The following is a 20,146-nucleotide window of genomic DNA, read 5'->3' as shown; positions in this document are numbered from 1 at the left end:
AACAAGTTGACACATCAGACGGAGTGCTATTGTCTGTAACACTTGAAATCTTATGTCGTGTTGTAGATATATAAAATTATTCGACTGTGCACAAGATCTTTTCTTGTGTAGATTAAGCCTTTCTGTTTTGTAGAATCAGGACGCGATGATCTTGCTTCTGTAACATTTATTTACAAGTCACTGTCATTACATGGACATAGTAAAATTTACAAAAGTACTAATTATATACATATTATCTTCAATGTATCAAACTTAGAATGATGTTCAATCTTCCTCAAGGTTCTGTTTTTCACATGATTCTAATGTGCTCACATTGAAAAAAAATAAAATTAAAATACATCCTGCATATTCTACATTAAGTTATACTTGGATGAGATTCCATTATATGATAGTAAATTACTAAAGTGATGAGAGCTAGCAAAATCACTGATGGTAGTGTACCTAGTCCATATTAGTAAGATTTTCTATATGAATTGAAATAACTTATAAAACAGTTTGTAATATTTTTCTCAACCTTTTTTTGGACTAACAGTAAATGAATTGATGTTCTCTTAAAAAAAAACGATGAAAAGAAAGTTTGTAGACAATTTTTGTGTCTAATTTTACTGAACAATAAATGTTTTTGTTTTTTTTTCTCACAAAAATGCTTTTTGATTTATCATAGTTTTGTTATTTATGTACTTTAAAATGTTTTACATTGTCTTATCGGGGCCTTTTATAGCTGACTATGCGGTATGGGCTTTGCTCATTGTTGAAGGCTGTACGGTGACCTATAGTTGTCAATGTCTGTGTCATTTTGTCTTTTGTAGATAGTTGTCTCATTGACAGTCATACCATATCTTCTTTTTTTTATATAAAATCTTGTTATTTTGAAACAGTGTTGCCAACATCTTTAACATTAAAATTGTGAAGTATGTCACTGGGGCAAACCTTGAAGATATAGTTTGACATAGTACATAGTGTCTGGGGTCATTTTTTATTGCAAACTTGGTTTAGACACCCAATAGACAAATTATTGATGCTAACCTGAACACAGAGTATTTTCATTTACACTGTCATAAAATATCTGTCTTGTATGGTTGGATCTGTTGGTATTAAAGACATAAGTAGAGAAACCATGGGAAAAATAAAGGGACAGACAGATTCAAAATCAATTACGCTCAATTCAAGCAAACAGTGTGAAGGAAAATATTTCTGACAAGAAGAACATAATTGTAGTTACGTCTGACATAGTTGATGTGTAAGGTTTTTAAGAATTCATCTTGGAGGCCTTGAGGTAGAGATCATCAAGTTGTCTGGACAAGGCTATAACAGCTTTCTTACTCTCCTGGGGCAGTTTAGACAATTGAAGGAAGACCATTAAGGTGTATAGCTATCCTGAAAGATTTCTTCATTCCTAATGTTTGCTATTGGATTGATTTGACTTTTTTGTCATGAAATTAGATAGTCGTAGCTGGACATTTTCCTGCCAATTAAGTGACCAAGGATAGACAAGGTTTCCACATTTAACCTCGAGCAGAAAGTTTATCTAACATTATATTAAGTGACCAATTAAGGGTTAAGTTAATAGATATAGGAAGATGTGGTGTGAGTGCCAATGAGACAACTCTCCATCCAAATAACAATTTAAAAATTAAACCATTATAGGTTAAAGTACGGCCTTCAACACGGAGCCTTGGCTCACACCGAACAACAAGCTATAAAGGGCCCCAAAATTACTAGTGTAAAACCATTCAAACGGGAAAACCAACGGTCTAATCTATATAAACAAAACGAGAAACGAGAAACACGTATATATTACATAAACAAACGACAACTACTGTATTAAGTCCATTTTATGAAATGTCTATCTCACAAATCTTGAATGTTTGAATGCTCATTTTACGTTTAAAAAATGTCTTCCTACAATTTTCAAATATCTTCTTTTTTTTTAATGGATTTTAAGTTATATGATTTTTTTCCATTCTTATTTGTGAGGTCATCTAATATCTGCATTTTTGAGTATATGTAAGATAGGATTTTCCTTGTCATAACAAGGATGTTGTCTTCTAAAATTTTGGATTAATAAGGTTTTTTAAAAGACAACCGCAACATACTTCCGTGTTCATTCTGATTAAACTCTACCAACTTGTACCGCTTGAAGGTGTAGGCTCGTTTGATTTATTTACTTTTTTTTTAATATAAAATAGGTTTAATATGAGAAACCTTTTGTTACAAATGGAAGTTGGTTAGAAAAAAAGACCAGATAGTTTGATAGATATCAGGAAACACAGAAGTAATGGGCAAAAACTGTTCTATCAATTTCCTGTGAAATTCTCAATATTTTACTGATATACATTTTATATACCCGAGTGGGATGCAATTTGTTGGGTTTTTGTTTTCATTATTATCTCACAGGATTAATAAGATTGCTCTTTAACATACAAACTCAACAAACTTATGATGTCATTGTGAATTATATATCAAAATGATATTGGTATGTCTACATCCCATGAGATACAACATCATGTATCTTTGTGAGATACTGAAGTGACATATATAATACTGTAATACTAACCTTAGAGAAGAATTAAGGAACCCATAAGGACCTAGTAGACTTCACTGATGTTTTTACTCATTATTTTAGATTTTTTGTATATATTTGTATGAAACTTAGGATAACAAACTTGAACTGTTGAGTTAGGTGATCGGCAATAATGTAATAGTTACTATTATTTTAAATGTCAATGAAAGGCTCATTTAAACTTTGTAAGTGTAAACAGAAGAAAGTTTAGAAAGTTATTGCCATTTCTTTGAGATGACATATTTTAAGCTTTTCATATGACCGCAAAAATTGTGGTTGTATTTTGGTATCACGTTGTTGTCTTCATTGTAGTAGTCGTTATTGTTGGAAGACAGTAGGTTTCCAGACAATAACTTTAGTTAAAGTAAATAGAAATCCTTGAAATTCAAACACAAGGTTTATAACCATTAAAGGAAGGTCAGGATTGATTTTGGGGATGGGGCCAAAAAAAGGGGCCCAAATAAAGCATTTTTGTAGTTTCCAGTCAATAACTTGTGTTTAAGTGTACGAATCTCTCTAATAACATACCACAAAGGCAATGTTAGGGTTGACTTTTGGGGATTATGGTTCAAATCATTTTGAGGGCAAAAAAAAGGGAAAAAACAAGTGTTTGCTGGTTAATGGACAATTGAAACAATTTTAAAGGAGTGTAAGGGAGGTAATCCAAACTCATTTAAAGTACAATAATGTGTATATTGGATTACCTTCCTTACACTGCTTGTAAATTGTGTATGAAAGAAATTATGTATTGTCTTGAGTTGATTAGCTGTCAATTTATTTTTAAAAGTTACTATTAGTTAATATCAAATTTAGCCTTAAATATTTATGTCATCCTGTATCAAGCACGGATATTGTGTCCATTTTTGCCCTAACGGTTTAGGATGGGACCTATGCAGAAATTTCTAGCTGCACTCAGGGAAGCAATTTATTATCATTGCTTTCGAAGAATGTGCTTCATCTCTCAATTTCAAACTGAGTATAATTTTAGTAATAGTTATGACTCAAGATCCTACTAGAAATTTATTTCAGTCCTCGATTCTCTTCAACAAATATGGATATATCAAATTCTGCTAGTAGCTAATGTAATTAAGTTCTGATTTGTAATAGAATTAAAGCAGTAGAAATGAAAGTTCTAATTTATTCCAGTAGAAATAAGAGTTCAAATTTATAACAGGAACATTCAGGACTGCAATTTACCAAAATATCTGACAACTGAAATTGATCATAAGTATACTAAATTGTTCATGACTTTTAAACAATCAATTTAAGTCATAAGATTTTTTTGTGAAATGCAGGTCTGGATAATGTTCCTAATATTAAATGTTTAGTAGGCATGCTTATACATGACTGCGATAAAATCCTACCTTTGTGAGATTTTTTTTTATAGACAAGACTGTCATGAAATTCTGTTTATAGTGTTTTTCTGGGTATGTAAAGATCAACTTTGATATAATTCTCAGAATTTTATACCAACTCTTAATTTTATGTTGGATAATAAAGGTAGGATATTTTATTAGGTGAACTTTATATATTTCTATATTCTGATTTTTTTTCTGAAAGTTTATTTTGGTTGACAATTAAATTCTCCTGAAAATGGAAACAGATATGAGATTTTCTAGACAAATAGGTAATATAATATGTGTTGAGTAAGGAAAGTATTTCTATATCTTCCCTCCTACATGCATTGAAAATTCTGTCTGTTAAAAGTAGTTTATATACTCAGCTTCTATATTTCAGTACATTCAATGTTCAGCTTAAACCTGTATGAAAGTGTAATTCTCACTAGTAAATTGACCAAATATCTACCGGTACTCTAAAAACTTGACCAATTTCTAGTCAGTACACATAAGTAAATTGACCAAATGTGTAATCAGACCCTCAACTCAAGTAAACGGACTTTATATTTGACCAGAACACTAGTAAATTAACATGTTTACTGAGAACACAATAAATTGACCATAACTCATAACTCTACTCAAAACATTACCAGTATTCAAATTTAACTATTGTCTAATATGACCACTTGTAAATTGACAAAATCTGTACTCAGATCACTCGTAAATTGGCAAAATCTCTACTCAGATCACTCGTAAATTGACAAACTTAGTACTCAGAACAGTTAAATTCACCAAAATAGGTATGCAGAACACAAGTCCTTTGACCAATCTCTTTTCAGAACACTGGAAAATTTACCAAAATCTCTACTCAATACTCAATAGTAAATTTAATAAACCTCAACTCAAATCAAAACTCAATAGTAAATTTACCAAATCTCTACTGACAGAACAATATTCAAATAAGAAATAACTGATGCAAGCTATACTTTATTGATTGTAGTTTTAACATGGGTAGGCATTATATTCATGATTATTTTTTCCCGAGCGATAGTGAGGGCTAAAATAACACAAATATCATGCCTACACATGTTAAAACTACAATAAAGTATAGCTTGCATCAATTATTTTGATTCTGAATAGGACAATTAAGGTAATTTCTATGCCTGATAAGTATAAGTGTAAAAGTGTTCGTGTAAGCTCTTCCATTAACCTCCATCTTTTGTTTGTAAAGAAGCAAACGGCTGGCACTGTGATTTTTCAGAGGGAGGAGTTTGAACCACAAAGGCAATGTTAGGGTTGACTTTTGGGGATTATGGTTCAAATCATTTTGGGGGCAAAAAAAAAGGGAAAAAACAAGGGTTTGCTGGTTAATGGACAATTGAAACAATTTTAAAGGAGTGTAAGGGAGGTAATCCAAACTCATTTAAAGTACAATAATGTGTATATTGGATTACCTTCCTTACACTGCTTGTAAATTGTGTATGAAAGAAATTATGTATTGTCTTGAGTTGATTAGCTGTCAATTTATTTTTAAAAGTTACTATTAGTTAATATCAAATTTAGCCTTAAATATTTATGTCATCCTGTATCAAGCACGGATATTGTGTCCATTTTTGCCCTAACGGTTTAGGATGGGACCTATGCAGAAATTTCTAGCTGCACTCAGGGAAGCAATTTATTATCATTGCTTTCGAAGAATGTGCTTCATCTCTCAATTTCAAACTGAGTATAATTTTAGTAATAATTATGACTCAAGATCCTACTAGAAATTTATTTCAGTCCTCGATTCTCTTCAACAAATATGGATATATCAAATTCTGCTAGTAGCTAATGTAATTAAGTTCTGATTTGTAATAGAAGTAAAGCAGTAAAATGAAAGTTCTAATTTATTCCAGTAGAAATGAGAGTTCAAATTTATAACAGGAACATTCAGGACTGCAATTTACCAAAATATCTGACATCTGAAATTGATCATAAGTATACTAAATTGTTCATGACTTTAACAATCAGTTTTAGTCATAAGATTTTTTTGTGAAATGCAGGTCTGGATAATGTTCCTAATATTAAATGTTTAGTAGGCATGCTTATACACGACTGTTATAAAATCCTACCTTTGTGAGATTTTTTTTTTATAGACAAGAGTTTCTGACTGTCATGAAATTCTGTTTATAGTGTTTTTCTGGGTATGTAAAGATCAACTTTGATATAATTCTCAGAATTTTATACCAACTCTCAATTTTATGTTGGATAATAAAGGTAGGATATTTTATTAGGTGAACTTTATATATTTCTATATTCTGATTTTTTTTCTGAAAGTTTATTTTGGTTGACGATTAAATTCTCCTGAAAATGGAAACAGATATGAGATTTTCTAGACAAATGGGTAATATAATATGTGTTGCGTAAGGAAAGTATTTCTATATCTTCCCTCCTACATGCATTGAAAATTCTGTCTGTTAAAAGTAGTTTATATACTCAGCTTCTATATTTCAGTACATTTAATGTTCAGCTTAAACCTGTATGAAAGAGTAATTCTCACTAGTAAATTGACCAAATATCTACCGGTACTCTAAAAACTTGACCAATTTCTAGTCAGTACACATAAGTAAATTGACCAAATGTGTAATCAGACCCTCAACTCAAGTAAACGGACTTTATATTTGACCAGAACACTAGTAAATTAACATGTTTACTGAGAACACAATAAATTGACCATAACTCATAACTCTACTCAAAACATTACCAGCATTCAAATTTAACTATTGTCTAATATGACCACTTGTAAATTGACAAAATCTGTACTCAGATCACTCGTAAATTGACATAATCTCTACTCAGATCACTCGTAAATTGACAAACTTAGTACTCAGAACAGTTAAATTCACCAAAATAGGTATGCAGAACACATTAGTCCTTTGACCAATCTCTTTTCAGAACACTGGAAAATTTACCAAAATCTCTACTCAATACTCAATAGTAAATTTAATAAACCTCGACTCAAAACAAAACTCAATAGTAAATTTACCAAATCTCTACTGACAGAACAATATTCAAATAAGAAATAATTGATGCAAGCTATACTTTATTGATTGTAGTTTTAACATGGGTAGGCATTATATTCATGATTATTTTTTCCCGAGCGATAGTGAGGGCTAAAATAACACAAATATCATGCCTACTCATGTTAAAACTACAATAAAGTATAGCTTGCATCAATTATTTTGATTCTGAATAAGACAATTAAGGTAATTTCTATGCCTGATAAGTATAAGTGTAAAAGTGTTCGTGTAAGCTCTTCCATTAACCTCCATTTTTTGTTTGTAAAGAAGCAAACGGCTGGTGGTGTGATTTTTCAGAGGGAGGAGTTTGAACAGCCAGCATGAACGGTTCGTATCTAAGTCAAATATGTCCATTTTGAAATGCAACACATTACAGTCATGATAAATGAATAAGTAACATCATGTGCACCATTTAAGAGTTTGAAAGTGTTTTAAAGTTAAGGAAATATATTAATTAAGTGCATGATAAGTTGATAAAATTCATTATTCTGAAGAAGTCAACATACGCATGTGCAAAATTTTTATTGGATTTAGAGCATGTTCACAAAGCGAAAGAAGAACGTCATATTAGAATAGTAAATTTAACAAATCTCTACTTAGAACAATATTCAAAAGTAAATTAAACAAATTTCACTAAATACATTGAAGAAAATTACTCTGTTGATGTAGATAATTCGAACTGTATTGCTATCCAAAGATCCTAATTTTATTCAAACTTATGTTTTCTTTTCCTCTTATTACAACCTCCTAGGTTTGTATCATGATAACAAGTAATTTTGTAGGAGAAGGTACATGTTGTTACTTGTTACCCTAATTTTTACTATACCTTTATTTATTGATTTTTTAAGTTTCAATCTGTGTTTCATGCCATGTTAAGCAATGTTAAAATCATTTAGAATGTGTGATATGTGATATCAGATATCTTAAAGTTCATCATGTAAAAGTCCTGTCATTTTTTATCTACTGTCTAAATTCAATTTGCCAAATTTAGGTAAGTCCAATGATGTGAAAGAACTAAGTCAGTGTACCATTCATTCCAATGACAGATTGATATTTGGTTTATGTAGTTGTTTGTCCCAAGTGTTGTTATCTGGTTAAAAAAGAAAAATCACTTTGTCCTTTAAAGGTTAAATAGACAGAACTAAAATTCAATTTTCTCCGGAAAGAATTACATTAGGTGTATATTTCATTGACTATTAGCAATCTTATTGGCATAAAGAAATTACTTTTATTTGAAAATTGATTCTTCATAACCCAATGAAGCACAAGTTTAAGAGAATAAATACAGAGCTTGTTTCCAAGACAATACTTCTGATGCTGAAACCAACAGTGGTATTTTACTTTCAAATTCCTTTAAATCTTTCAAAATGTGCAGCCAAATATCATATATTTCCAATAAATTGGCATTAATAAAACATTTGTACATGTTGTGGAAGGCAGATGTATTATTGTATACTATTATCTCTTTTGTACATCCTCATGATTATTCAAGATTGTTCCAATAAATCTTTTCTTTATTTTTACATGTAGACAGGGGCCTTTTTAATTTTGATGATTTATAGATTTTTAGTTCAGATTTAAAAAGTAGAAATATACTTCCAGCATATAAAATTCAACATTTTGTATTGAACAATAGACATGTATTTATAAAATATGAAGTAGCATTATGCCTGAACTCGTTGAGCCTAGAAAATATTTGAATAATTTGAACATTTCCATGTCATCGTCCTGAATATGCATGATATATTTGCTGCTTGATGTTAAGCAGACATTAATCAGTCAATTAAATGTGCAGTTGCAATGTAAAAGACTATAGCAAGACACAATCTTATGTAATAATCAGAACAAACCATTAGGCTTTCCTCAATGCTGCAATATCAAGGCAGAAAACAACATTAAAACTATAAATTAATAAGTGGATGGTTTTCTCCCAAAATATCAGACACAAGATCTGAACAATAACAGGGTAATTGTAATCTTTATCGTCTATATGTAAGATTTAACTGAAAATTCATTAAACCTATAAAGCCAACAGTTTTATGAATTTTCAGTTACATCTTTTGTGTCTCATTGATGTTTAACTCACCTGTTTTATAAGTTTGTATTGAAAATTGATTTAGTAATAGTTTGGTTTAGGTTAGGATAAACTATTTATTAGTATGGGAACTATTAATATTTTTGGAATACCAATTTTGTGGATTTTGTGGATAGAGAGAAAAGAAATAACAAATTAAAATTCTCAACGAAAATGCTGATAATTAGTAACTATAATGATTTAGAAAATTAAGCACTATTGAAGTAACAAATATTTCTCCAATAAGGAAAATTGATGGCAACCAAAATAAGTGAATCCACAGTCTTTATATCTTGCCCTTGTCCAAAGTCTTTCCCAAACTGTTATGACCCTTTTTTTTATACAACCGCAATTTTTTTTTTTATTGGGGTCATATATTGGTACCACGTCTTCGTCTGTATTGTCGTCCTTGTCAGCTTTGTTAGATGATTTCCAGATAATAACTAAAGTTAATCGAAATCAATTTTTTTTTAACACAATTAAGGTTTATAACCACTAAAGGAAGGTTAGGATTGATTTTTCTGGTTTTTGTCCCATAGTTACAGTTTAGGAATTACGTTCAAAATTAAGGTTCCTTTGAATTCATCAAAAACTGAATTATTGGGGTTTGATATGCTGAATCTAACCGTGTATTTAGATTCTTAATTTTTTGTCCTGTTTCAGTTGGTCTACATTAAAGTCCAAAGGGTTCAAACTTGAATTTGATTTCTTTGGGTTCTTTGATATGCTGAATCTGAAAATGTACTTAGACTTTTGATTATCATCATGGGCCCATGCAGTTTTCAAGTTGGTCCAAATTGGGGTTCAAAATTAAACTTTGTTTGATTTCATCAAAATATAAATATATGTGATTCTAAGGTATGCTGAATCTAACCATATATTTAGATATTTGATAGTTGGACCCTGTTATCAAATTGGTCCAGATTGAGGTCTAAAGGGTCCAAAATTGAATTTGATATGCTGAATCTAACCATGTATTTAGATTTTGGATGTTGGACCATCATTTTAAAAATTTTACAGCTAATTTCCTAATGCATGTAAAGCATAACTTCAGTTGGCTTGCTTGCTTTGTTTGTATAATTGTTTTTATACTGCAATCAGCTAGTTTACTGTACAGATAAAGCTATACGTATAAACCTTATCTTTATACGTCAATGACCCCAACTGACCTATAAGCCCCGCCTCCTTATTATATTTCATCAACAACATCACGTCACGACCATGACAACGTAAAGTAACAATGGTCAAACTTTTTTCAATTTAAACTTTTATGTCTTCAAATTGGTTATTTATATATCATGTTTATCAAATGTTATTAATTAAGTTCATTTCCCCTTTCTAATTCCTTAATACGCCAATGTCTTACCACCTGGACTACGCTCATAGGGAAATACCCCAAAATGGTACCTCAAGAGGGAAATTCCAAACACTTTTTTTAACAATTTTTGTTACATGTTTTTTTCATTTTTCATTTTTTTTCCGATTTCAGTATAAAAACAATATACGTATAGTGTCTTGAAATATGAAATTTATTTGTATTCGGCACGAAACGGGAAAATGCTCGGTAGAACCTCGCAATTTCCCGTTTCTAAGCCTCATACAAATAAATTTCATATTTCAAGACACTATACGTATATTGTCTAAATACAAGCTTTGAAAGTAAGATTGACATCTTTTAACAATATATATAGGCATAGTTTAACCTGTATATATAATATGTAAACATAATTGGGTCTTATCCTAATGGTTGTACTATATAAAAACAAAGCAAGCAAGCTAACTAAAGTCTTGATCTACATGCTTTAGGAAATTAGCTGTATTAGTACTTAGACCACATTCTGTGTCAGAAACCTATGTTGTGTCAACTTTTTAATCACAATCCACATTTAGAGCTGTATCAATCTTGAATGCTGTGTCCATACTTGCCCCAATTGTTCAGGGTTCGACCTCTGCGGTTGTATAAAACTGCACCCTATAGAGCATCTTATTCATTGTTCTATTTTGATTAACCTTCAGCATTACACTATATTAACAAAAAATCTTTGTTTAGCATGTTCAATTGATAGTCAACAAAGATAATATTTTTTTTTAAAAGCAACATGACCATATATTTTCTGAACTGTTAAATGTTCTTTATAGTTTACAATAAGGTTTGGGTTGGGTTATCCACTAATAGAAGTATATATTGTAAAAGGTGCTGCTGTTGTCACTGGTAAGGTCAGGCTATTGTTTTTAAGAAATAAATGTGTTGTATTTTGTAAGTTGTAAACATCATCATTTATTTCACTGTCATGAATTAAATTAGAAACACATCAACAGCTATTTGAGAATGTAAAAGTCAATCAAGTTCCTATCAGAAGAATTTTTATATATTTACAGAAAGTCTGTTTGCCATTGACGTATAATTCCAGCATTCAAATTGAAGATTTTTCCCTCTCAAAATATATGATTTTGTTTTATCAAAAACCTTTATTTCAGCCAGAATTATAATTTGTATTCTGTAAGGTAGGCAGCACATTTTAAGAGTATAGTTTGTTTAATGATTAATCACTCTCATTTTTAAGAGTTCAGAAAAAGAGATGTTTGTAATGTGTTTCATTAAGGATTGGTTTTTCTTCAAATAATTTGAGAATTCAACTTCTTCAAATTAGCTGTTATTTAATTGTGCTGTATTGAGCATATGAAATAAGCCATCTGAGGTTCTTAGTATGCAGTGGTACATGTTCCAACTTATAATTCTCTATGCTAGGTTAAATTCGTTTTACTGAATAATTGTTAATAAAATTAATGGTTTCTATTTGGAGAAATAAATAAGAGGATTATAACTTATTTAATTGAGTTTCTGTGTACTCTGGGGCCTGATTGTGTATCTTCAGATTTATGTAACTGGTAATTAGTGTTGAGCAATACAACAGAGAATAAAACTGAAAAAGAACCGTGTTACTTGTTGATGCATTCTCTTTCTCTATTGTTTTATATATTTGTTTAATCAATTTTTTTCACCGATTTCATGTCAATTGAACCAATTTAGTTGTTCAAGGTTTCTTATAGTTTTGTATGAATTGCTCAATTTAAAGTTTATGTAACTGTATCAGGTTTTGTTTTACTGAGTGCAGTTAAGAGAGTCACCAGGCTTCTAAATTGGATGTTGAATTGGAAGGAACTAGATGTTACTTTATTAATAATAGACCAATACTGAGTTGATTTTTATAAATAATTTGCATCGGTTGACCTGAGGTCAATCAGCATATATCACATTATTAAACAATCGGTTCTAAATGTGACATAATAACACAAGTGTATTGACATAATACATGTATAAAAGTGTAAGAACTTGAAAGTTGTTTGCAGAAAGATGGTCATAATTGATAAAATCAAGGACATTGCAAAACATTAATGATGTTTCCAAGGTTATTTCCCAATTTTGTTATGGACAAGCTTTAACCTATTTATTTATGTTTTGCTTGACCATTATTGCATATGCTTGGTATCTAAAAATCTGTATGCGAAATATCTTCATTTGAAAATCTGTAAGAGAAATATCTTTATAAACCCCTTATTTGATCATCTGTAGTGTATGTTTTTGCTACAGATAATGAGATTGTTTTACAGAGATTCACTAAGATACATTTGTTGATTCAATATTCATCCAAGAATTGACCAATTCTTTTGTTAAATCTATTACATATTATTTTAAGTACATGGACAAATATTTAATTCATAAATTTAATTTTGGATGCAAAATGTTTTCTGATAGGCTGAAATTTTTGTCCATCAGCTCACTAATATTTATTATAGTTTAAAATTGAGAATGGAAATGGGGAATATGTCAAAGAGACAACAACCCAACCATCGAAAAAAACAACAGCAGAAGGACACCAACAGGTCTTCAATGTAGCGAAAAATTCCCGCATCCGGAGGCGTCCTTCAGCTGGCCCCTAAACAAATAAATACTGCTTCAGTGATAATGAATAATACATGCTTTAGTTTGTGATTAGTTAAGTTTAAAAAAAGTCAAGGCATCTCTCTGTGTCAACAGTGTTTTAAATCAAATTTTGATAGAATAAGAATAAATTTGCTGCTTTAAATATGATCTATTAAAATATGTATGTTTTCAATGTAACATTTGTTTCAATGTAAATCATACAAAAATTGAATATATTAACTGATTTCACCAGCACTAAATAAATAGGACAAGTTGACAATATATATGGAATCTATTAACCAATTGATAGAAATTAATCCTTTTTAATAATTGTTATGCTTATACTCTTTGGAATTTTTTTTTTTTTTTCCCCATATTTAAGTTGCCCTTTGTAAACTTCTGTAAGTAATCATAACAGACATTAAATTTTACTTCACAAATAATTATTTTGATGTCTTCTAGATAATAACAAGCCCACAACTTTATTTTTATATATATGATAGAAAAGGCTGTTCTTTAAACTAGAATGATTTCACAATTTTCAACATCCTATAGTACTTCATTATCAAGTCAGTAAAAAAGAAAGAAAATGGCACCAAATCATAACACAAAATGGCAAAGTCTGTTAGTCATCAGCCCATGATAAAAAAAGAGCATTGTATGAACCTTTTCATTATTTGTTCTTGATTAAAAGGTCACAATGAGTTTTTCAATACAGAGCCAAAACGCTCCCCTAATTGCAATTTCAAGATGTCTCTTAGCACAAGTTTGAGATGAAGTTTTAAAATAGATACCAGAATTGATTTTTTTTGTGACACAGGTGCCCATTTGGTCTACAACAGACTTCTAAGTGTGTGATGCTCAAAACAAGAAAGTTAAAAGGTCTAAAAATAAAAAGTAGTCAAGGAACATTCAGGACCCAAATTATTTTATGATTATATGTGTTTTTGAGACCTTTTATAGCTGACTATGCATTATGGGTAGTAAAAAAGTTCAAAAGATCAAACAAAGTACAAATTTGAAGAGCAGTGAAGACCAAAAATATTTTTTCGATATGTTTTGATTTATATTTACACTGTTATTTTTCAAGGGACTGGCTGCTGATGAGGCATGTATAGTGTTTAATTTGTTCAACATTTTTCAACATTTTTCAGTGTTGGTAATTTAAAGTTTCATGTCAAGGTTTGATTAACTTTTCACTAATTGGAAGAATTTAGATTTTTGTTGTAGTTTTCATTGTTTTATTTAGATTAACCTTTAGCATTATTAACCAAAAATCTGTGTTTACAAAGTGTAGAATCATGATTTCCAAAAGTAGAAAGATTTTCATCAGTCTTACATGTCAGCTAATTTTATTTATATATATATATAAACGAGTCTAAATTGAAAACTACATTCAAACCTATGATTGCGTTGGATAAAAAACGCAATTTTTATACGTGTGCATGTAAAACAAATTTCGTTGTAGAAGGGTCTAAAACATATTATATATATATGAGTCTGAAAGATTGTGTAACAATACCATATATATATAGTATTAAGAAATTCAGACGCTTTAAATGACAATAATTACATTAGATGTAAGTTTCATTATAATACGTTATTCTGATTGGCTAACATGTTATTCCGTAAACAATTGCATCAGACAATAACATTTATCATGCATGATGACACGAGGTCCCACAAAAAAAGTGCACAGGTGAATTAAATAAAACTGGATAAAAATCGTGTTTTCATGATTTTAGCTAAAAAAATGTAATTATAAGTATTGAATACTTCTTTTTGAAACTTTATGGGGTTGTAAAAGCGTTGACCGTGCGTACATTTTTAGAATGAAGCGCTTCTGCGCTTCATACAAAATGTACTTCGGTCAACGCTTTTACCACCCAATAAATTTACAAAAAGAAGCATTCAATTCTTAAACAAAATTTGTTTGATACAGCATATTCGTTTTTTTGATTGACTAATTTCTATCGGAGTAATATGATGGTACTTGCTTTTTGTATGACCCCCAAGGCCAGGACAATTCAAGCATTTGGGTTATAGATTTTTAGAGAAATTATAGCGCTTTCTGAAAATTGATATCTGTTAACCAAAACCCTTCCAATGGATAAATTTAGACATTGTTTGAAAAACACTAAGGTTGCAACTCCCTTTAATTAGTCAAAAGCTTTTTCTTAGGCACTATATTTATAAAATGTTATTTTCATCTCCACAATTTGAATTTTATCTATCAAAGCTCAGTTTTCATTCAGTAACCCCTAAAAAGAAGTTGGTAGGAAAATTATCTTCTAAATGATAAAAGTTCAAACTTTTGTCTTAAAAGATCAGCAATATATTTAGATGTAATATTAAGATTTGTGAGTTCTAATGTATAACATTTTATTTAAATAAAGTTCTCATTCTTTAAAAAAAAAACTTTTATATTTATAGGGCCAACGAAGATTGACATTTCAGAACATGGACTACAAAAACATTTACAAAATTAAACTCTATTATGCGTTGATAAAATAGATATTTTTAAATAATGGTGAAACAAATGAACTGACTTTGAATTTCTTTTTTACAGGAACCATCATTATTTGCAGTAGCCAAGCTGTTAGAAACTGGTTTAGTAAATCTGTCTCGTGTTGAAGTGCTCTGGAGACCAGTAACAGCCCACCTTTTGGAGGTATGTGCTTATAAAAGTTTTAAGATTTGTAATCAACTTGTGTGAAATGTTTCAAAGTATATGAATGTTCTCATGAATAAAAGAATGTCAGTTTCATTTAGAAATCTACTTTAAATTTGCCAAATTTGTTTTTTCTTTTTGCAATTTATTTGATACAAAAAAACATAAGGAAAAATTATAAGTATTTAAAAATTATTTTGGATGTGCAGTGCTATGATTGTATAGCTGTATTTTGAACATTCATACATTTTTGAAATGCATGCAAGTAAAGAGAAGAAATGCCTGTTCATTTAATTAATTTGAAAAATGTACACCATAAAAATTGAAATGGGTTTGAGCTTGGAGAAGATTGGTAGTTTGGTGAAGACAAAGATAACATATGAAGACACAGTAAAGAACAGACTTTAGGTGGCCATCACTATTGGTTTAGCAGAAGTGGCTACATTGTAAAAACTAAGTTGGATTTTCATAGAATGGTTTAGGAAGCTGCAAGCTTAAAGTTAAATTTTAAAAGGTAAAATTTACAAAATAGATATGGGAATATTGATGTAGGTTGACAAAATTAAATTATTAAAACCTGTGTTATTGTGAAAAGTAATAAAAAATCTTACTCAAGAAAAATAATTTGATTTTAGGTATTGGTTTAAAAATCGTAGCCAAAAATTGAGGAATGAAATATGATTTTGGCCAGCTATGTTATGTTAAGACACCCAAACATATCAAATAATGAATAATCTTTTTTATGTGTTTTAGAAGTATAAAGCAGTTATAGGTCACCTTCTATAATGAGCAAAACTGATATACCTCATAGCTATCTACAAAAGGCCTAGACATAACAAAAATTTAATGATTCAAATGAGAAAACAAAATAGGATGTACATGCACTAACAAAAGGCAACCACTTAGATACAAGCTCCTGACTTGGGACAGACACAAACATAATTAAGGTGGTACCCAACACTTTCACTAAAATCAATTTGGCTCGTTTAATTTTCATAAAATTTTGACAATGTATTTACTTTGACCTTTTAACAAAAATATAAAAATTTCAAAAATTTTGAACCAACTGTTTTGTCAGAAAAATTACACTGGTTATATAGCAGTTTGACAAACATCAATTTCAATCAGTGAGAAGCTTAATATTTCCTTTACAACACAACGTAAATAAAACGTTTAGCTGGCTTTGCAGAGTTATCTCCCTGTAGTGTTAGGTACCACCTTAAATATAGAAATTAAAATTATTTTCTTTTACAAAATATTTTAAGAAATTATTGAATATTTTTTCAGGTTGACAAAGCAGATAAAATAGTCCATAGAGAAAGAAGTGAAGACGAGAAAATACATGGAAAAGGCCAGCCTTGACACATGGGTGTACAGGTATAAAGAAAATGTTGTCTTATTAACACATATATGTTCCTTTCCTAAATTGTTCCTTTTAAAATGTTTTATAATTGTAATTAGATTGAGTACAAAATTGTTAATTTTGATTTGAAAAAAGATATTTGCAGAACTATATGAATTTATCAGATAAAGGTGAAATCATAAAAGAAATGATATCAACTCATAATGAAGTACATTTAATGAATGGCTATTATTTATTTTGATTTTATTGAACCATAAAACTAATTTTTGACTCTTCACATTGAATAATCCGCGAAGCGGATTATGTACAATGTGAAGAGTCAAAAATTAGTTTTATGGTTCAATAAAATCAAAATAAATTATTGCCATTCATTATAAATAAATTTCTATCAAAAATAAGGCTCAAAGACCTTTTTATATTATTCATATTAACAATAACAACGTACACACATGTTGGCATATGAATACACAACGTCAGAGTGGGCGTGTCGCCATCAAAATTGATAACATTGAAAATAAAACTATTAATTTTAACCAATCAGAAGACAGTAAAAACACAAAATTTATTTATTTAAAAATCACAATGATAAATGATTTGAAAACTACATGTATTTTTTGAAAGGAAAGAAATTAAAACCATTAGATATAGAAATTCAGTTAACCTAGTAAAAGTGCACCTGTCCTACAACTGGATCAGTAATAGGAACAGGTGTAAGTTTAGAGCATGCTGAAATGTACATCTTGTGACCAAAATAGAATGGCTGTTGTCATGAGTATGTGCAAAGCATGCATGTAGTTCACATTGAGTTGAGAGTCAGGTGGTCTTGAAATGAGGTTATCCAATAATATTGCTCCACTTGCATGATTGACAGGTGCCACAGTACAGTTTGAATGAAAAGGGAAGGAACTGAAACTAACATTGCATAGCAGAAGAAGACAGTCAAAGAGAAACAAGAACTGTGAAAATGGAGACTGTGAGTAAATAATAATTACCATAAAACAAGTATCACACAAAACAAGAAAAGTACATGTATCACATAAAACACTAAAAGCACATGTATCATGTTGTGGATAATGTGAACTTTGTAGTCATGGGTAAACACATAACATCAAGCTTTAACTTTTTTAGTTTTTAGGTTCAATTTTAATTTCTTTGGTATAAATAGATTCCTGTTTAGGTCATCCAAAGAGCAAGTGTTGGCCTTTGCAATGACTTGCCATATGTCTGTTGTCCATTGTCTTTTTGCTGTAAACTTTATTTAAAGAAGTGCCCATTAAGAACCAAAATTGGCCTGCATTATTCAATGGGAGTATTTTATTTCTAAAATTTGTGTCAGTGACTCTGTTATCAAACTTGCAATTATTGTTACGAGTATGTAAGAAATTGCCTTATAACTTAAAAAGCATGATAGATAAAGAAAATCTTAAGTGGGGAGGTAGTGAAGAAAATGCTCAATCTATAGACCTACCCTGTCTACAATTGTTTACAACCAAAATTGTCATTTAGAATTTGTTTTGTCCTTGAATGAAGATTTTGACAAATTTAAGCATCTGATGGAGGTAAAACCCATTGGTGGCCTTTGGTTATTGTCTGCTTTTTGGTTAGGTTGTTGTCTCTTTGACACATTCCCCATTTTGATTTTCAATTTTATTGAATATAGAAAAGTGCTTTGGATAGAAGATTTTTTTGAAAGTGATTATTTCATTTGCTTTTTATCTTGAAATAATGACAGAAAGGTAAATACAATACCAAGTTTTCAAACATCCTCATACCACTGAAATAATAAATGAACTCCTACTTGGATTGTTTTTAAGGATTCCATTGTCAATATAATACTTCCATAGTTATACCTTTTATCTTGAACGTTATAATTGATAGGGAGACACTATAAAAAGCAAGAAATGAATAAGATTTAAAAAAAAAGAAGCAAATATGACCTGAAATTATCAATTAACCTTGATAAGTTATTGCCCTTAAAGAAGATTTTTGAAATTAAATGTTTGAATACCCCTATCATAGCAGAGGGGGCATAAAGTTTTATCCTTGTCTACCTGAAAGTCTGAACCCCCATACATCTTAAAAATCTGTACATCCCAGAAATCTGTTTCCATTCTCTAAATTTTGCTTGCCGTAACGAAATATTGGAAACTTATACTGAATGCTATTGTCTCATAACACTTTTCTAGAGTTATGGCCTTTACAAATAGAAAAATTGCTGAACTTGTCATTTCCATTCTCTAACTTAAATTTGCTTCAACCTTATTTATGATTCTGAAACATATTGCTTATTACCACAAAACACTGAACAAGTTTGAATTTTGGTTGTGTCACACTTTGTGATCCTTGAGTTATGCCCCTTTACAAATAGAAAATTGCTGAATTTTTTGTTTCCCTCTCCATCTAAAGTTTTCCTCTTCCAAATGGTATGAAACTTATACACAATACTTGTTACTACAAAACTCAGATCAAGTTTGAATTTGAAAAGAGTCTTTTACTGTTGTTAGCTCACCTGACCTGAAAGGTCAAGTGAGATTTTCTCATCACTTGGCGTCCGTCGTCTGTCGTCCTGCGTCCGTCGTCCGTAAACTTTTACAAAAATCTTCTCCTCTGAAACTACTGGGCCAAATTTAACCAAACTTGGCCACAATCATCATTGGGGTATCTAGTTTAAAAAATGTGTCCGGTGACCCCGCCAACCAAACAAGATGGCCGCCATGGCTAAAAATAGAACATAGGGGTAAAATGCAGTTTTTGGCTTATAACTCAAAAACCAAAGCATTTAGTGCAAATCTGACTTGGGGTTGAATTGTTTATCAGGTCAAGATCTATCTGCCCTGAAATTTTCAGATGAATCTGACTACTCGTTGTTAGGTTGCTGCCCCTGAATTGGTTATTTTAAGGAAATTTTCCAGTTTTTGGTTATTATCTTGAATACTATTATAGATAGAGATAAACTGTTAACAACAATAATGTTCAGCAAAGTAAAACCTACAAATAAGTCAAAAAATCTTCTTCTCTGAAACTTCATGGCCAAATTAAACCAAACTTGGCCATAATTATCATTGTGGTATATAGTTTAAAAAATGTGTCTGATGACACCGACTTCCAAACAAAATGGCCGACATGGCTAAAATTAGAACATAGTGGTAAAATG

General features: G+C 30.3%; 1 protein-coding gene and 1 long non-coding RNA gene across 7 annotated transcripts in view; both read left to right on the top strand.

Annotated features, from left to right (window-relative positions):
- The window catches only part of LOC134719289 (protein MON2 homolog), a 302,758-nt gene that overhangs the window by 40,855 nt on the left and 241,757 nt on the right, over positions 1-20,146 (top strand). For 5 of the 6 annotated variants that reach the window (XM_063582325.1, XM_063582319.1, XM_063582312.1 and 2 more), the window contains one exon: positions 15,528-15,629. In XM_063582325.1, the coding sequence (XP_063438395.1) occupies positions 15,528-15,629 (102 nt within the window). Of the gene's footprint in view, positions 1-14,048; positions 14,067-15,527; positions 15,630-20,146 lie in introns of all 6 variants that reach the window. The other variant, XM_063582304.1, reaches the window with a different exon arrangement.
- Positions 16,060-20,146, top strand: part of LOC134719363 (uncharacterized) — a 37,222-nt gene continuing 33,135 nt past the window's right edge. The window contains exons 1-3 of the long non-coding RNA XR_010107565.1: positions 16,060-16,143; positions 16,917-17,006; positions 17,864-17,965. This is a non-coding gene — a long non-coding RNA (uncharacterized LOC134719363). The remainder of the gene's footprint in view (positions 16,144-16,916; positions 17,007-17,863; positions 17,966-20,146) is intronic.

The sequence above is a fragment of the Mytilus trossulus genome, chromosome 1 (genome assembly GCF_036588685.1).
Source record: "Mytilus trossulus isolate FHL-02 chromosome 1, PNRI_Mtr1.1.1.hap1, whole genome shotgun sequence".
Classification (NCBI taxonomy): Eukaryota; Metazoa; Mollusca; class Bivalvia; order Mytilida; family Mytilidae; genus Mytilus; species Mytilus trossulus.
Note: the sequence above shows the minus strand (reverse complement) of the source record. Positions and strands in the feature narration are given on the sequence as shown.